Source organism: Cnephaeus nilssonii, assembly GCF_951640355.1.
Source record: "Cnephaeus nilssonii genome assembly, chromosome: 10".
Taxonomy (NCBI): Eukaryota; Metazoa; Chordata; class Mammalia; order Chiroptera; family Vespertilionidae; genus Cnephaeus; species Cnephaeus nilssonii.
Window position 1 is genome coordinate 51,260,062 of NC_137081.1, and position 16,764 is coordinate 51,276,825.

Consider the following 16,764-nt stretch of genomic DNA (forward strand, 5'->3'; position numbering starts at 1 on the left):
AGAGTGTGGGTTCCTGGTACAGAAACCTTCATGAGAGATTTTGCTCTGAAGTTCTCCATGAGAAAACTTTGGGACTTTCCATTTAATTTACTTCATGAGTCATCTATCAGTGGCCTAAATGTCACCTCTGAGGATGATCCAAACATTTGAGGATAACACAGAATCTCTTCTCTCCCCTTTGGGAAAGATAACACATGTTCTTCAGAAGAAAAGATGATGGCACTCCAGAGTTGTCTGGCTTCCCCTCTCACAGTGTATTTATTAGGGAATTTCTTAAGCTTACTGGGAATTCCCCTGAATCCATCTTTTGGCAGTCAATATCGAATCAAGGCTAAATCTCCAGAGATTTCATTTGTAATGGCTCCCACAGTCCTCCTATGTGAATGGCATGGAACTTTAAAATGGAGCAAAGTCTTATAAACTCAGAGAAACACATTTGCCTTTTGGACAAAAAGACTTTTTATCAAAATGGTCACATTTTGCTATGCACTTCATTATAGAATGAATCCAAATTCCAAAAAGGGTTATGACAGAGAAACCAGGTAATTGGAAAAGACATTCAGAGGTGGCTGCTCATCTATCAACATGAAATTCCCATGAGGATCTGGGGTTTTATTTACCCACCTGAGTCATGCCTGTGTTAAAGGGAAATTCTCAGTGAGGTCCTGGATGTGACTATGGGGTGTGCTTGTTGCATTCAGTGAAGCTTACGGCAGACTGGCTCCCACAGTCATGCTGTGGAGCTGACTCCATGGTTACAGGGATTTTCACACAGCAGGAATATGCATCCACAAGTTGGTTTTTGACCAGCTGCACTAAATCCCTATGTCATGGCAGCCAACGGTTGTATTTTATCACACAGACAGAACTAAAGATTACAGGTTAGTTGAAGATTTAATACAGACAGATGATGGGTAGTTTTCATAAGTGACAGAATGTTGTTTGAAACATTTTATTTGTCTCATAGTGCACCAAAATTACCAAAAAAAATCACAATTTAGAGATCAGTATTAATAATCTGCTTAATGATCTGAGGGAGGGAAATTTTAAGAAGACAGTAAATGTTCACACTGTGTTAAAATTCTGGCATAAAATGATCATAATAGAATTAATATTTATGTTAGCTAACTTTATAACATGGACATATGTATTATCACATCTATTTTCTGGAGAGAGAAAACTAAAGTACAAAAAAAAAGGGGGGGGGCGGGGAGAGGGGTTGCCCAACTGGTGTGGCTCAGAGATTGAGTGTTGACCTAGGAACCAATCACTGGTTCATTTCCCGGTCAGGGCATGTGTCCAGGTTGTGGGTTCGGTCCCCAGAAGGGGCGTGCAGGAGGCAGCCAATCAATGATGTTTCTCTTTCATCATTGTTTGTATGTCTCTATCCCTCTCCCTCCTCTCTCTCTTAAAAAAAAAATCAATAAAGAAAAATAATTTTTTTAAGTTAGTTATATTGCCTAAGTACACCACTGCCTGTGATAGATGCAGGCTGGGCAGAATAAATATTTTTATCAAAATAAGTACATTAAAGACATAAATGATAGAACACATAACTCCCTCTTGGAATACCAGTTTTTAAACCTCTTCTTAATTCTTATATAATTTTATTAACTTATTTTATTAGTGTCTAAAATTCACTTTAGCAAAAGGTGTTCTTCCTAAACTTTAATAAAATCTTTTGGTTAATATAAACATAGCCTGCCTTGCATTAACTTTTTATACACGTGTTTACCTACAATGTATACACTGTGCCATTTGTTGTCTTAATTTCCAAGTTTTATGAATATATAAACAAAAACAAAGGTTTTTGCATTCTTAAAAGGTTAAATGAAGTTAGAGAGTATATTGATGACCTATGTAAATAACAATAGATTTGCTAAAGGAACTGTTTCAGTGATCTTACATACTGGAGTCAAGTTCAATATAGCTTGGTAAACTTGTTCCAAAAATACATGTCATTGTTAAGGGTCTCATCTACTGGTTAAGGGACATTATTATGTGCTATAAAAATGACAGTCATTTTATGTAGACCCCTTTATTTATTTGTCACAATTCTCTGTTTCTTTTTAGGATTCTTATTTTCCATTGCATGTCCAAACCAACCTCATGATGTCCCTTAAAAAGAACTATCCAGGGAAGTATATAGGAGTCAATAAACAAGCAGTAAAATATTTTAGGTAAGTTTTCTATATTGTTCAACTGTTACATAAACTACAAAAATCACTGATTCTGTATAGATTGGTAATTAAGCAACATGGTAATCTATATAGTAAATGGGTTGTTTTCTTCACTTCCATATTACTGTGGCTCAAAGGTCTTCGTCAAATAAGATGAAACTTATTTTAGTCGCAAAATCAGAGGTTGGCAAATGTTTTCCATAAAGGGCCAAATATTCATTATTTTAGGCTTTCCTGGCCATATGGTCTCTGCCATTGTAGCACATAGCATCCCTAAACAATAGAGAAACAAACAGTGTGGCTATGTTCAATTAAACTTTATGGGCACTAAATTTTGAATTTCATTTAATTTTTGTCTCATGAAATATTATTATTATTTTTTCCAACCATTTAAAAATGTGAAAAGCATTCTTAACTTGTGGGCCTGTGGCTATAGTTTGCTGACCCTTGCAATTTACTGTGAAATCAGATGGAGGTTAAAAAGAACAAAAATCTCCCAATGTAATTTTTTAAAGAAACAGAACAAAAGATATCATCAGATTTGTATGGAACCACAGAAGACCCTGAATAGCCAAAGCCATCCTGAAAAAAATAAAAAAAAAAACCCACAAAAATGGATGAAGCCAGAGGTATCACACTATCCAACTTCAAATTATACTAGAGAGCAACAATAATCAAAACAGCCTGGCATCGGAAGAAAACAGACACACAGACCAATGAAACAGAATTGAAAGCCCAGAAAAAACAACACACACACATGTATATGTGCAAATAATTTTTTAAAATATAGTTTTATTGATTTCAGAGAGGAAGAGAGAGAAAGAGAGAGATAGAAACATCAATGGTGAGAGAGAATCACTGATTGGCTGCCTCCTGCATGCCCCACACTTGCGATCCCTGGCAAAGTACTTTTAGTCTGTGTTCCTCCACTATCTATAAAGTCAGGAGTAATAACTGTACTTAGAATTTACACCAGTTGTGAAGACTAAATGAGATAATTTCAGAACAATGTGGAGCCTGTAGTAAGCACTAGAAACTTACCACATTTTACTCTTAGTTTTAAAGTGACACCCACATTACTCTGCAGGACTTTCCGCACCCCTCAGGCTCTTGCCCTGGCTTTCCTGCTGGCATTAACCCTCATCACTCTACATGCCATTCCCTCCCTGGCACCAGCAGCGCCGTGCTCTAGCCACACTGAGCTATTTGCAGCTATTGTGAACTATTCATTGTCTTGGGTTAGGGCCTTGCACACACAGTTGTTCTTCTATCTGAGAAGTCCCACCCACATAATTTGCCTGATTAAATTATGTTATTAATTCTATTCTTCGGGGCTTAGCTTCATGGTTGTCGTCTTTGCAAAGGCTTTTCTGGTTGCCCAAGCTTGGACCGGGTCCTCTTTCTGCCTAGATGCCCTGTGGTACTGTGTTACACCTGCCTTCATAAACTTCATTGTAACTGCTTGCTTCTTTGGCTCTTGCCTCCATTGGTCCATAACATTCCGGAAGGCAGAATTTTTGAGGGCAGAGCCAATGACAGTGCCTAGTACATAGTGTACAAGTAATAAATACTTGTTGCCTTCATGAATGAATAGTTTGCTTATGGCATAATACTGTTGTTATTTCAAAAGTGAAGCAAAATATATTGGTAGCAATTATATAAACATCCCATTTGTTTCCCTCCCCAAATATTCAAGGACACTTGGAAATAAACAATACACATGGCATTTGGAGTATAATATGTCTTACTCAAAATGGTAGTTTGTAACCATTATATATCACGTTTTTAACTGTACCAAAAAATACACTTAATGCCCTGGCTGGTGTGGCTCAGTTGGTTGAGCATTGTCCTGTGCACCCAAAAGTCACTGATTCGATTCCCAGTCAGGGCCCATGCCCTGTATGGGAGGCAATAATTGCTGTTTCTCTCTCTCTCTCCCTCTACCTTTCTCTCTCTCTCTCTCTCTCTCTCTCTCTCTCTCTCTCTCTCTCTCTCTTTCTCTCAATAAATAAAAAACATATTTTGAAAAATACACTTAATGCTACAAACTATAAATTATGGTGCCAGATAGAAAACATCAAATTGGCAAATTGCCTAATTACATTTTGATTTGTAATTTTTTCTTTCTTTTTTTGTTGTTTTTCAGTTAGGGCCCCTTCTTTAACTTTGAAGTAACATGTTCAGTGAGTTTGGCTTGTTGGACAGTAAGCTAGGACCATACTTAAACAGAGTTTATTCTTGTATTATTATTATTATTAATTATTGTGTTATTTTCCATACAAACAACTATAAACCTACTTTTACCACACACTGCATTTATGGGGTGAAAAATAACAGAACCAGATCCCTGATTGAGTGTGGCTGACAGTAAAAAAGGAGGCATGCAGGGGTGTTTGTACTTCAGGTGACAGGAAAACAGGGTTGCTTTTTGATCTCAGGGAACCGAGTGGGGGAAGCAGGCTTGAATTTGGTGGGGGAAGTGAAAAGCAAAGAATTAAGTTTTGAACATGTAAAATTTACTGACCGAGGGACAGAGATTTATGTCCACTCAAGTCTAAAGTTCTATTGTTTCTCCCCTTTGTTAAATCCACCGTCCTTGAATGCTGTATCAAGTCAGCACTCTCTAATTAGCAATAAATAAGACAACAACATTGAGAAGAATTCACATTTTACCCTCATTTCATGGGTCCCTTCAGGGATTTTCTTTTCTTAATTATAAATTCACTTTGTATACTTCTTAGAAGTTGACTATTACGCCTTTTAATAGCATTATTATTTTTTCTGAATATAGCATCTTTTTGTCTTGCCAATGGGTGGGTCATATAATACATTTCATTTTCTGTGTTGCTTCCTCTTAATTATTGCCAGCATCATTTCAGCTACTTTTGTTGAAAAGTGATTATTGACCTCATTTTCTCCTTTGACACCACCTTTTCATTTCTCATGGCTGTATCTGATCATATTTCAAACTCTAAATAAGTCCCTCTGAAATGATTTGTCATGAATAAATTTTGGGGTGGCAAATAATATTGTTAATTTTAAAGAGAAAGACTATATAATAAATTGAATTTAGTAAACTTGTTCTCTATCTATAGAGCTGATTTTTATTATATATATAACAAGAGTTGCAAAATCATAAATCATCAGGGCCAGAGAAGTAATGTAGTGAATGAAGTGGGCTGAGTTTCAGAATTCTGGCATTTTGATGCTGTCATAATTAATGTTCAGTTCTGAAGTTGAGACAAGGAGACATTAGAGATTAATGGGGAGTGGGGCAACCTGGAAAGCACAGGCCTCAGATAAAGGGGGAAATAGCCATTGGTTCCAGGGGATCAGTGCCATGCGGGAAGGCAGATCCTCTCAAGATCTTCTGACTTTTTCAAGGGAAGTAGGACTCTAGATTTTTATTTGAAGTCTCAATAGAGACTTAACAATATCTTATCAATGTTGGCTCAAATATTTAAAAAATACTATTCATAGTTGTTATGGGTTAAACTGTGTCCCTAAAAGACATGTTGAGGTTCTAACCTCCAGTACCTGTGGATGTGACCTTATTTCAAAATAGGGTCTTTGCAGATGTAATCAAGTTAAGATGGGGTCAATAGGGTGAGCCCTAATACAATATGACTGGCGTCATTATAAGAAAAGAGAGAAAAACACAGGGAAAAGGCCAAGTGAAGGAGGCAGAGATTGTAATGATGCATCTGCAAACCAAGAATTATGTCATCACCAGAAGCTAGGAAGAGAGGCATAGGTCAGATTCCCCCTTGCAGCCCTTAGAAGAAATCAATCTTGTTGACTTCTTGCCTTCAGCACTGTGAGGCAGTACATTTCTGATGTTTTAAGCCACATAGTTTGTGGCACTTTGTTACAGAAGCCCTAGGAAAGGAATACAATAGAAATTAACATGCCTGTGGGTTTCATATATAGTTTGCCACAAAGTAATATTAAGTAATTTAGTTACAGATTAAAAAACCCAGGAATTTGTAAAAATACACATTTTTCACTATGCTTTTCTTGAATATGGAAAGTTGCTACATGTTATTATCAGCATCTCCCCTTTCATCTGATGATTTAACCCAATAAATGGCCAGAAAGTTAAGTATATGACTGTATTCCCTCAATAAATATTAAGCACTTAGCAGCTGTCAGATAGTGGACTAGGCACAAGGGATGAAATTATGAATAAGAACAACTCTTTTCCTCAAGAAATTTACCATTATAACAGTAGTTATAATGCAACTAGAGGCCCGATGCACAAAGATTGTACAAGAATGGGCCTTCCTTCCCCTGGCTGTCAGCACCGCCTTCGCTCGGGCTGGAGACACCTTTCCACCTTCCCTCGCTGCCCAGAGGCCCTGAGCTGCTGGGGCAGTGTGGAACGCCTGCGTCATCGCCATGGCAATGATGCAAGAGTCCCGCCCCGCCCCTGGCTGCTCGGCGCCTGTGTATGCAAATTAACCCACCATCTTTGTTGGGTTGATTTGCATACTCACTCCTGATTGGCTGGTGGGCGTTGAGAAGGTAAAGTCAATTTGCATCTTTCTCTTTTATTAGTGTAGATAACATGATGACAGGAGAGTAGCAGAGATTGGTATGGGAAGAGAGAGAAGGGGTGCCTACTACCAGCTGGAGGTCAGGAATAACCTCCAATTGTGATGTACACTATTCAGTTGTGCAGAAGGAGTGACACACCAGCTAATTTGTCTTACAACTAGTATATAAATGAACTGAGATTCCCAACACAGGACCTCTGAACCAAATCTCATTTTACCTCACCAAGCTATTTTTTTAATCTACAAAAATGAGGATAATATTCCTCTTTAAAGCTTTTGTGAAGGATACATAAAACATATGAAGCATATGGGCCCAATGCCTGGTTATGGCAGACCTTACTAGTGCCTACTAGAATCTGGTTCTCTTACCTTCCTGGATCCTTAGAAGACTCTTTTTTCCCAGACTCCTTGGCAGTTCAGTGCAGCCATGTGACTAGTTCCGGCCAATGTGTTAAAGCACCTAAGAGGCAGTATGTGAATTCCCATGCTCTTGCTTCCTGATGCAAGGACCATGTGTTCTAGATGGTGGAGCTGTGGATGATGAAGCTTCTGTCAGCTGGGGTCTCTGAGCCACTGTCAGAACAGGACCCCTGCCAACCTATGATGGAAATAAATTTATGCTTTGTTAAAGTACTGGGATTTGAGAGTACTTTTTTACACCTATTTTATGTTAGTCTACCCTGACTAATGCAATGGTCCATAATACATGCTCCACAATTTTTCTTCATTCCTTTGGCAATAATTTAGGTCACAGGGTGATAGAAATAAGTTTTAAATTAGAAATATTAAAATGTAGGGCAAGTATTACCCAGCTACATAGAATATATTTATACTGTAGATCCTGAGATAAACCAAGAACAGACTATGAGAGTTAAGAAAGTAACTATGTCCTAGACCAACTGAAGTAAAATATCTATTTGCTTTCAGAAAAATGTCATCTCTCATTAAAGATCATTTTTCTCATTCCTCCAAACCAAACCATTTAAGTTTAAAAATAGCAAAAAGACCTTACCAAAAAACATAAATGCTAAAAATCCCAGCTTGAGATTTCAGCCACTATTCTTAACATACCTTCAGAAGATTTTAACTGCCATTCCTACAAATAGAAGACTTTCAGGAAAGAATTATTTAACAAAAAGAAATCTTTTATTTCAATCCAGGATATGGGAGGGATGAGAGTAAATATAATTTCAAGTTTTCCATTCAAACAAATCTAAATGCTTCTGCCTAACATTCAACATCTTGATGATATGTTCTCATTTGCTAACTAACCACATTTCCCACTTTTTTTTCCCGACATAGACTCCATTTTAATCAAGTCTCCTCAAAGTCTACAAATAAGCCATATTCTTTATGTCTTTATTCATTTGCCTAAAATGCCACTCTCTTACTTGGGGAATAAGCTTTAAGATACCTTCCTATAGCCCAGCTGGCGTGTCTCAGTGGTTGAGCATTGACCTATGAACCAGGTCACAGTTTGATTACAGGTCAGGGCACATGCCTGGGTTGCAGGCTCAATCCCCACTGTGGGGCATGCAGGAGGCAGTCGATTAATGATTCTCTCTCATCATTGATGTTTCTATCTCTCTCTACCTCTCCCTTTCTCTCTGCAGTCAATATATATATATATATATATATATATATATATATATATATATATATCTAACCTAATAATAGGCAAACATGCAAATTGACCGCACCTTCGCTACGCCCACAGCCAATCAGAGCGAACAAGATGGCGGTTAATTTGCATATGCGGGCACTGAGCAGCCTGGGTCCCGTAAACATCCTCCGGACCCAGGCCGATCAGAGCCTGTAGGCCCGCGCTTAGGTCCTGAGCGGCAGGGGCCCAGAACACCCCCTGGCCACTGGGAGCCTTGGCGGGCGGGAACATTCCCGCGTCGCCATAGCGACGCGGGAATGTTCCCGCCCCCAAACACTTGCAGCAGTCTGGGGTCTGGGACCTAAGCCGCTCAGAGCCTGTAGGCCCGCGCTTAGGTCCTGAGCGGCAGGGGCCCCAGAACGCCCCCTGGCCAATGGGAGCCTTGGAGGGGCGGGAACATTCCCGCGTCGCCATAGCGACGCGGGAATGTTCCCGCCCCCAAACACTTGCAGAGGTCTGGGGTCTGGGAAACATCCTCCAGACCCAAGCTGCTCAGATCCTGTAGGTCTGCGCTTAGGTCCTGAGCGGCCTGGGTCCCATAAACATCCTCTGGACCCAGGCCGATCAGAGCCTGTAGGCCCCTGCTTAGGTCCTGAGTGGCAGGGGCCCAGAACACCCCCTGGCCACTGGGAGCCTTGGCGGGCGGGAACATTCCCGTGTCGCCATAGCGACGCGGGAATGTTCCCGCCCCCAAACACTTGCAGAGGTCTGGGGTCTGGGAAACATCCTCCAGACCCAAGCCGCTCAGATCCTGTAGGCCTGCGCTTAGGTCCTGAGCGGCCTGGGTCCCATAAACATCCTCTGGACCCAGGCCGATCAGAGCCTGTAGGCCCGCACTTAGGTCCTGAGTGGCAGGGTCCCAGAATGCCCCCTGGCCACTTGGAGCCCAAGGGTGCAGGCGCCAAGGGGCTGGGTCCCGCAAACATCCTCAGGACCCAGGCCAGTCCGAGCCTGTAGGCCCCTTGCTTAGGTCCTGAGTGGCAGGGGTCCAAGAACACCCCCTGGCCACTTTGAGCCTATAGGTGCAGGAGCCAAGGGGCTGGGGGCGGGGCGGAAACATCCCCTGTCACCATAGTGCCCCCAGCCGCTTGGGAATGCTCCAGCATCAAGAGGCAGTTTGGGTCCACGCCCCCAGCCTGGCGCACATGATGGGGGGCTGGCTGCTGGCCTCTGGGGTGTGTGGAGACCCTTGGCGGCCACCGCTGCGTGCGGCCCAGGGGTCCCTGCATGGCCCCCAGCCTGGCGCCCATGGTCAGGGCTCATACAGGAGGCAACCAATCAAAGTGTCCCTCTCACATTGATGTTTCTCTCTGTCTCTCCCTCTTTCATCCACACTCTAAAAATCAATGGGAACATACCCTCAGGTGAGGATTAAAAAAAAAATGTATATCCTATGAAAGACACATCTTGAAAATGCCTAAAGAAAGTTGTCATTTTTTCTTGGTGAAGGGACTGAAGTCCGTGTTGATGAAAACACCTTGGTGGCTGTGGTGACTGGTAGTGGCTGCAGCAGCGGGGTGATGGGGCTGCTGCCTTCCCCTGATCAGCCCGGTTGCCTCCCACAAAGGAGCGTGGGGCACGGGCCTAAGCCATCAGTAGGACATCCCCTGAGGGCACCCAGTATGTGAGAGGGGGCAGGTTGGGCTGAGGGACCCCCCAACCCCAGTGCACGAATATCGTGCACCGGGCCCCTAGTATATATATAATGTAATATACATATATATATATAAAGACTGCTTCCTATAGTTGTATTTTGTCCTGTAAGATTCAATGTTTATATATTTTTAAAATTTGTTGATTTTACCCTTGCTTTAAAAGAAAAAATATATAATTGACATAACCTATATAATAAAACCTTAATATGCAAATCAACTAAACGACAGAATGACCAGTCGCTATGACATGCACTGACCACCAGGGGGCAGATGCTCAACAAAGGAGCTGCCCCCTGGTGGTCAGTGCGCTCCCACAGGGGGAGCACTGCTCAGCCAGAAGCCAGACTCATGGCTGGCGAGTGCAGCAGTGGTGGCAGGAGCCTCTCCCGCCTCCACGGCAATTCTAAGGACCCTTTGGCGGACATCCCCCGAGGGGTTCTGGACTGAGAGAGGCCGCAGGCCGGGGCAGAGGGACCCCCTACCCCCAGTGCACAAATGTCATGCACTGGGCCTCTAGTAACATTGTATTAGTTTAAGGTGTATAATATAATAATTCAATATATGTATACATTGAGCAGTGATTACCACCGTAAGTCTAGTTAACATATATCAGTGCTTTTTTATGCCTAGTAATTTTGTCTTTTATCTGGACTAGTTCTCCAAGAACAGGAATAATTTTTTACACTTCAACTCTGTATTCCCAAAGCTCTGGCACTGTCGTGAGCACATCAGCAGTACATAAATCTCCGTGGTTCATTGGTTTGTGAGTGCATGTGGGGGTGGGTAATGCAGTTTGATCAGGGAGAACGGAAAATTGAAGAGGTTCCAGCAGACTTGTGACTGAAATAAAAAAATCAGTGTCTGGGGGAGGGGACTTGAAAACATCTTCCTCATTGTTTTTAAAGCTGAGTGTTACCAGTTATGTCCATTTGACTGTAGGCTTCCCACAACTGCTCCATAGAGAATGAGAACAGGCAAACACTTCCCTGCTTGGGACCAGCACCAGATGGCTGGGGAAAGGGCCCTAATAATGTTACCGCTTACATTTTAAAAACTAGGCACTGCATTCTCTGCTATTGCCTTCACTTTTGAGAAGCAGCTACGTGAACATGAGTACATTGTATGTATTATGTCATTTCACTCAAACTGTCACCGACGTTACAAATACAGCCCAAAGGTGTTTTAGTTAGTTAATAGTGTTGTGGTACATACTAATGTGAAGTATATTATCACCAATATTTAATTAAATTTAATTAACTTGTATTTAATTAAAATCAAATATTTAAGATATTTGTGTAGGTTTTTCTCAGCTGCCTGATTGTACTACACTATCCTGTAACCTGTTATGATTGTGGTCTTTGGATATAGTCTTAACCTAGGTCCGTGGTCGGCACACTGAGGCTCGCGAGCCACATGCGGCTCTTTGGCCCCTTGAGTGTGGCTCTTCCACAAAATACCATGGCCTGGGCGAGTCTATTTTGAAGAAGTGGCGTTAGAAGAAGTTTAAGTTTAAAAAATGTGGCTCTCAAAAGAAATTTCAATCGTTGTACTGTTGATATTTGGCTCTGTTGACTAATGAGTTTGCCGACCACTGACCTAGGTGTTGAGTTAGATTTGACATTCCTAAAAACAGAAGCTGCATGGTAGATAAAGCCATAAACTGAGCTGCTTGAGTGGAAGTAAAGTAGGGAGGGATTGAAGTAGTTGTTATCTTTAGCTCAGTTTACTCATTCAGTATTTCTTGAATGCCAGGCACTGTTCTAGGCACTGAGGAGCTACAGGTGTAGAATACAGACATTCCCTCTGTAACCATGGAGCTTACAGTATATTCCATTTGGGGTGAGAGACAATAAATAAATGAATAAATAATCAAGACAGGCTAGATAGTGATAAATGCTATGAAGAAAATAAAATAGGGTGTTGTAACAGAGTAGTGAGGGAAGGGGTGGCTAAGAAACGCTGTCTGGGGAAGTAACATAAGCAGAGGCCTAAATGACACAAGGAGAAAGCAGCTTTACTCTGATGCTGGAAAGAGCGTCTCAGCAAAGCCCTTTAGACTAGAGGGAGGGTGAGGAACTGTAGGAAGGCTGGTGTGACTGTAGCAATGTGAGGGGAGGAGAAGGGAGAGCAGGGGATGGCTCAGACCTGTAGGCTATGGGGAGGAATTTGGGTTTTAATTTAATTTAGGATGGAATCCTCATTACCTTTTTTTGTTGTTGTTGTTAATCCTCACTTGAGGATATTTTTCTGTTGATTTTTTAGAGATAGTGGCGGGGGAGCAGGAGAGAGACATCGATGTGAGAGAGACACATTGATTGGTTGCCTCCTGCATGTGGTCCTGTACGGATTAAGCCTGAAATTGAGGTACATGCCTTAGACCAGAATTAAACCCAGGACCCTTCAGTCTGCAGGCTAACCCTCTATCCACTGAGCCAAAGCAGCTAGGGCCTTTTTTTTTTTTTTTTAATTCTAGTAGTATCTGCACACATTCTGCCTTTGTTGTTCACCTGTTCCTAGGTGGTAGCTTTAGGTCCATGTTCTCTTCTTTCTTTTGTCCTGGCTGCTGTTCTGAGGAATCCACATCTTACAAACAGGAAGACAATGTCTTTGAAGAATTATTTGGAGAAAACACACATGTAGTGGTGCTTTAGTCCCACCTTACAAAGTACATCTGATCCTCATGTGTGGCTTACTTTTTAGTCATTGTTTGAGGTGGTTTGCAAATATGCTGCAACCTATATATATAAAAGCCTAAGCGGCCAGTCCAACTGAATGACTGGAATGACCAGAACTATGGGTCACTATTATGCACACTGACCACCCGGGGGCAGATGCTCAACGCAGGACCTGCCCCCTGGTGGTCAGTGCACTCCCACAGCCAACCTCCCTGGGCTGGCCAACCTCCCATGGTCCCTACCCCCTGGCAGCCAACCTCCCATGCCCCATCCTTCCCCCCAGCCAGCAGGCCCTGATCTGCTGCCAGCCCGCCACAGTGGCAGCACGGCAGCGAGGGAAGGAGAAGGGGGGGAGGTGGGAAACCGTGAGGTGGCAGTGCACTGACGATGACAGCGTCGGCGTCTGGTGTCCTCCAGTGCCTGGCCAGCAACTGTCACCTCCTCTTCCGACCCCGCTGGGGCCTTTGGGCCCCAATCAGCCTGGCCCCGATCGACCCTGATCACTGGCCAGGCCTAGGGATCCCACACATGCACAGATTTTGTGCCCCGGGCCAAAAATAATAACAACTAAAATATACAGAAGGAAGTCAAAGTCAATGCTAAGAATAAGGAAAGCAAAACAAACTAAAGCCAAGGGCAGTAATTGTGCAGAGAATACAAGCTCTGGGATCTGTATACTTGCTATAAATTGCCTACAATAGTTACACTGAGCCTTCTTGCACAAGCATTTGAACTTTGCAGATATGTCCTGATTTCCTTAGAAAATCCAGGTTCCTTAGAATGTGAGCAAAAAGAGAATCTTTAGGGGGAAAATGATTATATTAGCATTTCTTTAGGTATACTATCAGATTTCCTTAGGCCTAAACCCATTTTTTTTTAAATCATGATGATCACTGAAGACATTCATTCAAAGGCTAGTCTCTGATTTTATTGGCATTACTGTTTAAATAAGAGACATCCAATTTGTTTAATACTTCAAAAAATGAATAAAGAAGTCACCTACATACAGCCACTGAAAGTAGTCAAAGTTGCAATATGAAATAGGTGCATTTTACACTTTAATATACAAAGTTGGTGGCAGAATCTCTGTCTGGAGCTGAGGAATCTAAGATAGTGCACATTTTTGATCTAATAAAGGCAGCATGCTCAGGTGTGCTGATAGGCACTCAGTAAAAGTCACGCTTCTGAGGCTGGAAAATAAAGCATGCTCTCAGAGTACTGTAGTGGTTTTCTTCTCCACTAAAAAAATATATATATATTGTACTGTACGTAGCTCATAAAAGTGTCAGACTAATAGTTTTGGAATGGCAAATTTCTTCCTGCAAAGCAACAGCAACACAGGTAGGAATATGACAAACATGCTGGCATATGTTTAGTAATGGAACTTAATTGGGACACTAGGAATTTATAAGCATGCCAAAATGTTTACATGAATCAGGTTGAGCATCTGAAGGCTGTGGTAGGAGACAAATTAATACATTGTAATGAAGCACAAAGATTATTTAAAGTGGTCATACATGGCAGAGGACCATTTAATAAAAGATAATGGGATCCCCAATAGATTGTGCTTCTATTAAAAGTCTTGGACTAGCTGATCACAGCACCACACTCTTATCTAAGAACTTAAATTGTTACTATTGTTCTACTGTGCTTTGCATTACTCAGGTGTGGACTTCATCTTCTAAAATACACTGAGGGGAAAAAATAGTGTGGCTCCTAGATCAGATGGAAGATGCTTAAGCCTTTCCCACAGTCACAAATTGCTTTGCTAGCACAGCCAGCTATCAGCAAGGGGATACAGAAGTCCTGGAATAAAATACAAAATAGGTTAAGATTGGATGAAGAGGCATTATCAAATAAAGCATTTGTCAATTCTATAGGATGTACAAAGGCTGAGGAAATTTTGATCTGCTTATGAGGATTATGATAATAGTGCACTACCAAGGTGGAGAAAGAGGTCAGAGTCAACAACCCTTGATCTAAGATGGGTCACCAAAAGGATGTGCTGTAGCAATAATGGCAAATGAGAAATAGTTACCTGTGTAGAAGATGTAGAGCTTTGCTTTGCATCATCTTCAGATGAGAAAACTCCAGAGTGCTAGTGCTTCCATTAACCAGGCAGAAGCAAGTATAAGCCTTTATAAAGGAAGTTAGCAATTAGGCCTTCAATTATTTCTAAAAACTATTTTACAAGTCAATGACTTGGAAGCAATGAAAATACATAACCAAGTGCTCAAAGAAACAATAAGCCAAGAATAAAATATAGCAGAAACAGCAGACAATAAAGACAATAGAGATTATGAATGAATAATCTAAAAATTAAGAAAACAATCCATTTACATTAGCATCAAAAATAAGGTACTTAGTAATAAATTTAAGAAAAGTAGTATAACATTTATAATCTGAAAACCACAAACTATTGTTGAAAGGAACTAAAGAAGACCTAAATAAAAGCTATCCATGTTTATGGATTGGAAAAAGTTAATATTTTTAAGAGGACAATATTCTCAAAATTGAACCACAGATTCAATACAATCCCTATTAAAATCTCAGCTGACTTCTTTGCAGCAACTGATATGCTGAGCTTAAAAATTTGAGAGGAAATTCAAGGGACACAGATAGTTTAAACAATCTTAAAAGTGATGAACAAAGTTGAATGACTCACAATTCTCAATTTTAAAACTTACTATAAATCTACAATAATAAAAATAGTATAGTATTGACATAAAAAAAAATAAAATCTAGATGGAATAGAATTGAAAGTCCAGAAATGAACCCTTATATTTGTGGTCAATTAATTTTTGACAAGGATGCCAAGACAATTTCAATGAAAGAGATACATTTCTAGAAAACACTACTTGTCAAAATGGACACTAGAAGAAATAAGAGTTAAGAATAGTCCTCTCAAACTATTTAAGATTGAGTTGCTTGTTAAAAATTTTCCCACAAAGAAAACCACAGGGCCACATGGCTTTACAAGTAAAATGAATTGGCTATTAAGAACAAATAATACCAATGGGATGTATATTCTTTAATAAAAAAAAAAAAAGAGGAACACTCCCCTCCTCTAATGAGGCTATCATAACCCTACATCAACACCTCATAAAAGTATTATGAGAAAGGAAAATTATATGCCAATCTAATTTATGAACATAGGTATAAAATCTATAAACAAAATATCAGCAAACTAAAAATATGTAAAAAAAAGAATGAGTAGGGTTTATTCTAATAATGTAAATTTAATTTACCATTGAAAAGATCAACATAATTTATTACTTTACTAGAATGAAGGAGGAAAACCCTATGATCAACACAGTAAGTGCAGGAAAGCTGTTTAATAATATCCACTTGGGGTAAAACTTCTTAGTGAACAAGGAATATGAGGGAACCTTCCTTCCTTATCTGATAGAGGATATCTATAAAAGTATAACAATATGATATTTAATATCTATCACTTTGAGATCAGTAATAAGACTACAATCTGGCTATTAAATGTCATATTCAACACTGTACTCAAATTTCTAAGCAGTATAGTAAGGCTAGGTAAAAGATACAAAAATTAGAAAGACCAAGAAAACTGTCAATAATTACATTGCATATAGGAAACAAAAAAAAAAAATGTTTTCAGTTAAATATTTAGAGTTGAGGTGTGAAAAGTAATTATGTAGATAAAAAGATCAATACATAGAAATCAGTTGTTTTTCTCATCACAACAAATGATAGAAAATCAAAATTTAAAAAGGTATCCTAGATAGTATAAAAAAATCAAATATCTAAGAATTTCTCTAACAATATATGTGGAAGGCATCTATTCAGAAAACCATAAAACATGATTGCAACAAATTAAGAATTCAATTGACCCTTTGAAAGTCCATGTACAAATTTTGACTTTCTCAAAATTTACTACTAATAGCCTACTATTGACTGGAAGCCTTACTGATACCCTAAACAGTGGGTTAACATATATTTTGCATGTGATATTATTATATACTGTATTCTTACAATAAAGTAAGCTAGAGAAAAGATTATATTAAG

The 16,764-nt window shown here is 40.2% G+C and overlaps 1 protein-coding gene across 1 annotated transcript in view; it reads left to right on the top strand.

The window, feature by feature from the left end:
- Positions 1 to 1,801: 1,801 nt before the first annotated feature.
- Positions 1,802 to 16,764, top strand: part of GRB14 (growth factor receptor bound protein 14) — a 127,444-nt gene continuing 112,481 nt past the window's right edge. The window contains exon 1 of the mRNA XM_079782841.1: positions 1,802 to 2,180. Within this exon, the coding sequence (XP_079638967.1) occupies positions 2,110 to 2,180 (71 nt within the window). The 5' untranslated portion in view covers positions 1,802 to 2,109. The remainder of the gene's footprint in view (positions 2,181 to 16,764) is intronic.